The sequence below is a fragment of the Artemia franciscana genome, chromosome 21 (assembly GCF_032884065.1).
Source record: "Artemia franciscana chromosome 21, ASM3288406v1, whole genome shotgun sequence".
Lineage (NCBI taxonomy): Eukaryota > Metazoa > Arthropoda > Branchiopoda > Anostraca > Artemiidae > Artemia > Artemia franciscana.
In genome coordinates, this window is record NC_088883.1 from 9,398,090 (window position 1) to 9,402,570 (window position 4,481).

Genomic DNA, 4,481 nt, shown 5'->3' on the forward strand with positions numbered 1-4,481 from the left:
ACGGCTTAAGGATTATTTATGGATTGTGGCTGAGAGTTAGTATTCAGCACCACTATCATCTGAGTCGTGCATTGAAATATTCGGATTACTTGTCCCACTCAAAGATAATTTATTATTTATTTTCATGGCATTCATTTATCCAATGTGGATCATTTCATAATTGTGCTTATTGAGAACTTCTCTGTGGATATACCTTTTTCGCTTAATTATTTTTGGACTGATGCCGAGTCGTGAGTAAAATTTGCTTATCATGGACAATTGGAATACCAGTACGCTTTATTATTGCTCAGTTTTGAACTTTGCTCGGCACAATCTCGATGAGGGGTTGAACCATCAGTCGATTGTGAAATACGCTAGTGATTTTTTCCCGATGAAGATGTTCTTGGCGCTAAGAATCTTTTATGTAGCAATTGATTCCTAGATGAGCCTATACCTCGTCGTTCGGGACCCAGTGCTAAGAATAGTTCATTTTCAGACATTATCGCTACTTTTTTTGCGGCTCTGCAGAAAATATTGATTTTCCAGAGTTCGTGATCAAATCCCCCTCTGAAGTCCATAGCATTCTGGCGTCACCTTACTCTATCCTTACCGCCAAAGTCAACCAGTGCCTTGATCAGCTAAAATCGCTTGCTCACTTCAATAGTCCAGCAACGTCTATAAATAGTTTTTTGGTCTCAGATAGTAAGGGTACCAATTGCCAACCCTCGTATGCCGTCGTTCTTAAATATCTGCCTCCAGAACTAAGAGACCCCGTTTCTTGCAAGGAATAGCTTGATTCTTTCGCCGAACATGACGGAATTATGTCGGTAAAGTTCGATCCGGTAAGGAAAAGAAGGGTTGTTGTTACGCGGGATAAAGTTTCAGCCAATTCTCTTGCCGTATCTGCTGTTGCGAGCAATTAAAATATATTTCTATATAGTTTGACAATATACGTCACTCGACGTCAAACACGACGTCACTCGACAGACAGACAGACAGACATAACCCACAAACAACTTATTTTTATATATATTTATTCATATTTTTTTAGTTTTCTTTTTCTCTTTTATTTTTCAGTTTTTTCCTTTTTTTTAGTTTTTTCTTTTTTAGTTTTTAGTTTTTTTTAGTTTTTTACCTTTTTTTATTTTTTTTTAGTTTTTTTAGTTTTTTAGCTTTTTTAGTTTTTTTATTAGTTTTTATTTTTTTTGTAGTTTTTGCCTTTTTTTATTTTTTTCAGTTTTTTTAGTTATTAGATTTTTACCTTTTTTAGTTTTTTTTAGTTTTTTAGCTTTTTTAGTTTTTTATTTCTTTTTAGTTTTTTTTGTAGTTTTTACCTTTTTTAGTTTTTTTCTTCTTTTGTATTAGTGTGAAATAATTCAGACGTCATATGCGAACATGACGTCACCTGATCCATCCACAGATCCACACACAGACAACTTATTTTTATATATATAGATATATATATATATATATATATATATATATATATATATATATATATATATATATATATATATATATATATATATATATATATATATATATATATATATATATATATATATGTCACAGGTGGGACATAGGGACACAACTACAATGGCGCGTAACTAATATGACGCGTAACGACTTACGCGCGCGGGGGGAGCTTGGGGGGATGGCACGAAGTGCCCCCACCAACAAGGTGTTGGGGTGGCGCGAAGCGCCACCCCAACAGCTAGTATATATATATATATATATATATATATATATATATATATATATATATATATATATATATATATATATATATATATATATATATATATATATATATATATATATATATATATATATTCACCGGTGGGACACAGGGACACAAATACAATGACGCGTAACGACTTACGCGCGTGGGGGGGGGGCTTGGGGGGCTAAGCGTCCCCAGCGACCGTGTGACCGCTACGCTCTTAGAATATTCTTTCAATCACTAAATCTATTATCTTATGCTAGAAACTCTTAATGCTATCACTCCTTGTCGAGTGGTTCAGAAACATTTATGAAATTTTTCAAGTTTTCATTGCTTAGATAGCTCAATATTTGTTCAGCACATTCATGTGGTAACTCAGCAAATCTGTTAAAGAGAGAATTTAAACTTCTATTGGCTAGTTCAAGCAGCACTTTCCTTTTTATGCTGTTTCTGAAACGGCTTTTTATTACTGTGTTATACATTGGAAATTTTGTTTCCCAGTTTGATGATTTCAGTAAGCCTTTCAAAGAATTTTCATTCATCGTGTATAGTTCTATTGAGCTTATTCCTTTGATAAAAATGTCATAGAACGTTATATTACAAAATATTGTCTCACTCTTCATTTGTTGTAGTTCTCTTACAAATTGATCCTTGAGCTCATTTGCAGGATAACTTGTCTGAGTCTTGTCTGAGAGCCTTATGTTTCTTTCACTTACATATAAATTTGCCACTCTCAGTTTTAATACATGGCTTGCCAAATAAACAGCAGTATCATCAACAGCTACATCAAAAGCTGTAAGGTCATTTTTACAAGTAATATCTATGTCAGATCCATGCTCCAGGAGAGTTGCAACACACTCTTTATTTCCTATCCAACTAGCATAATGAAGCGCTGTGATGCCATATTCGTCCTTAGAGTTAACATAGGCTCCATATTTGAGAAGACATTCACAAGTCTGTGAAATTGAAATAAATCTAGAACGAAATAATAAATAAAGTAGACTATAACCATTCTCATCTTTTACATTAACATCAGTGCCAGATTGTAAAAGATATTCAACAGTCTTTGTGTGTCCTTTACAAACTGCAATATGAAGTGGAGTTGCACCTTTCTGATTTTTTACATTAACATCAGCGCCAGACTTTAAAAGACATTCAACAGTCTGTGTGTGACCTTTCTCAGCTGCAAAATGAAGTGGACTTTCACCTTCTACATTTTTTATATTAACATCAGCGCCAGACTGTATAAGATATTCAACAGTCTTTGTGTGTCCTTTACAAACTGCAATATGAAGTGGAGTTGCACCTTTCTGATTTTTTACATTAACATCAGCGCCAGACTTTAAAAGACATTCAACAGTCTGTGTGTGACCTTTCTCAGCTGCAAAATGAAGTGGACTTTCACCTTCTACATTTTTTATATTAACATCAGCGCCAGACTGTATAAGATATTCAACAGTCTTTGTGTGTCCTTTACAAACTGCAATATGAAGTGGAGTTGCACCTTTCTGATTTCTTACATTAACATCAGCGCCAGACTGCAAAAGACATTCAACAGTCTTTGTTTTTCCTTTACAAACTGCAATATGAAGTGGAGTTGCAGCTTTCTGATTTCTTACATTAACATCAGCGCCAGACTGTAAAAGACATTCAACAGTCTTTGTGTGTCCTTTAAAAACTGCAATATGAAGTGGAGTTGCTTCTTGCTTATTTTTTACATTAACATCAGCGCCAGACTTTAAAAGACATTCAACAGTCTGTTTGTTTCCATTCCAAGCTGCAAAATGAAGTGGACTTTTACCATTCTTATTTTTTACATTAACATCAGCGCCAGACTGTAAGAGACATTCAACAGTCTTTTTGTGTCCTTTACAAACTGCAATATATAGTGGAGTTGCACCTTTCTGATTTTTTACATTAACATCAGCGCCAGACTTTAAAAGACATTCAACAGTCTGTGTGTGACCTTTACAAACTGCAATATGAAGTGGAGTTGCTCCTTTCTCATTTTTTACATTAACATCAGCACCAGACTTTAAAAGACATTCAACAGTCTGTGTGTTTCCATTCCAAGCTGCAAAAAGAAGTGGACTTTCAAAAGTAATAAATAAAAAGTAATAAAAGTAACCATAAAAGTAATAAATAAGGAGTTTCAAAAGATATTCAACAACCTGTGTGCATCCTTTTGAAGCTGCTAAATAAAGTGATCTTATGGACATGTTATTTTATTATGTTTCCGTAATTTAAATGGATATGAACCACTGTTCTCATATCATTACTATATATAGGTATGATTACGTCATGACTCCTGTATTCGTATGATGTAAATGCCCTCCGTAATGATTTTAATTGAAATTACGTCATTAGCTTAGGTTACAGGTAACACAAGAGTAATACATCATACCATTTCAATTGATCAACAAACTATTATTGCTGTATTGAGCACTATTGTCACATATCAGTCTTCTCATTAAAATTCCTATTAGTTTTGATGAATTTGCTAATAATTATGATCTGAAATGTGAGGTTTTCTCATGGAAATACTTTTTCCAAGATATTTAAATTAGGAATTTTGAGATGTTGCATTTAAAATTTACTACTCTGACCTTAGCGACTTTTAAAACCTTGTTTTAGGGTTTGGAACTCAGTTCAATTTAATTTGGAAGTAATCAAAGTCTCTAAATAATCAGGTCACATTGCTTATATTGGGCTAACGGCTCTGATGCTCAAAACTTAGTAGATTCCGAAAGGAACAGAAGTTAAGCCTTTTTTTTTTATT

At 33.6% G+C, this 4,481-nt stretch overlaps 1 protein-coding gene across 1 annotated transcript; it reads right to left on the reverse strand.

Annotated features, from left to right (window-relative positions):
• Positions 1 to 1,822: 1,822 nt before the first annotated feature.
• Positions 1,823 to 4,135, reverse strand: LOC136040872 (serine/threonine-protein phosphatase 6 regulatory ankyrin repeat subunit C-like). The gene has a single exon (XM_065725263.1). It carries the CDS (start codon positions 3,919 to 3,921, stop codon positions 1,981 to 1,983), a length of 1,941 nt encoding a protein of 646 aa, XP_065581335.1. The 5' UTR covers positions 3,922 to 4,135; the 3' UTR covers positions 1,823 to 1,980.
• Positions 4,136 to 4,481: the final 346 nt, after the last annotated feature.

Coding starts and splice junctions, on each gene's coding strand:
- LOC136040872 (XM_065725263.1), bottom strand. CDS start 3,921: ATGTCCATAAGATCACTTTATTTAGCAGCTTCAAAAGGATGCACACAG.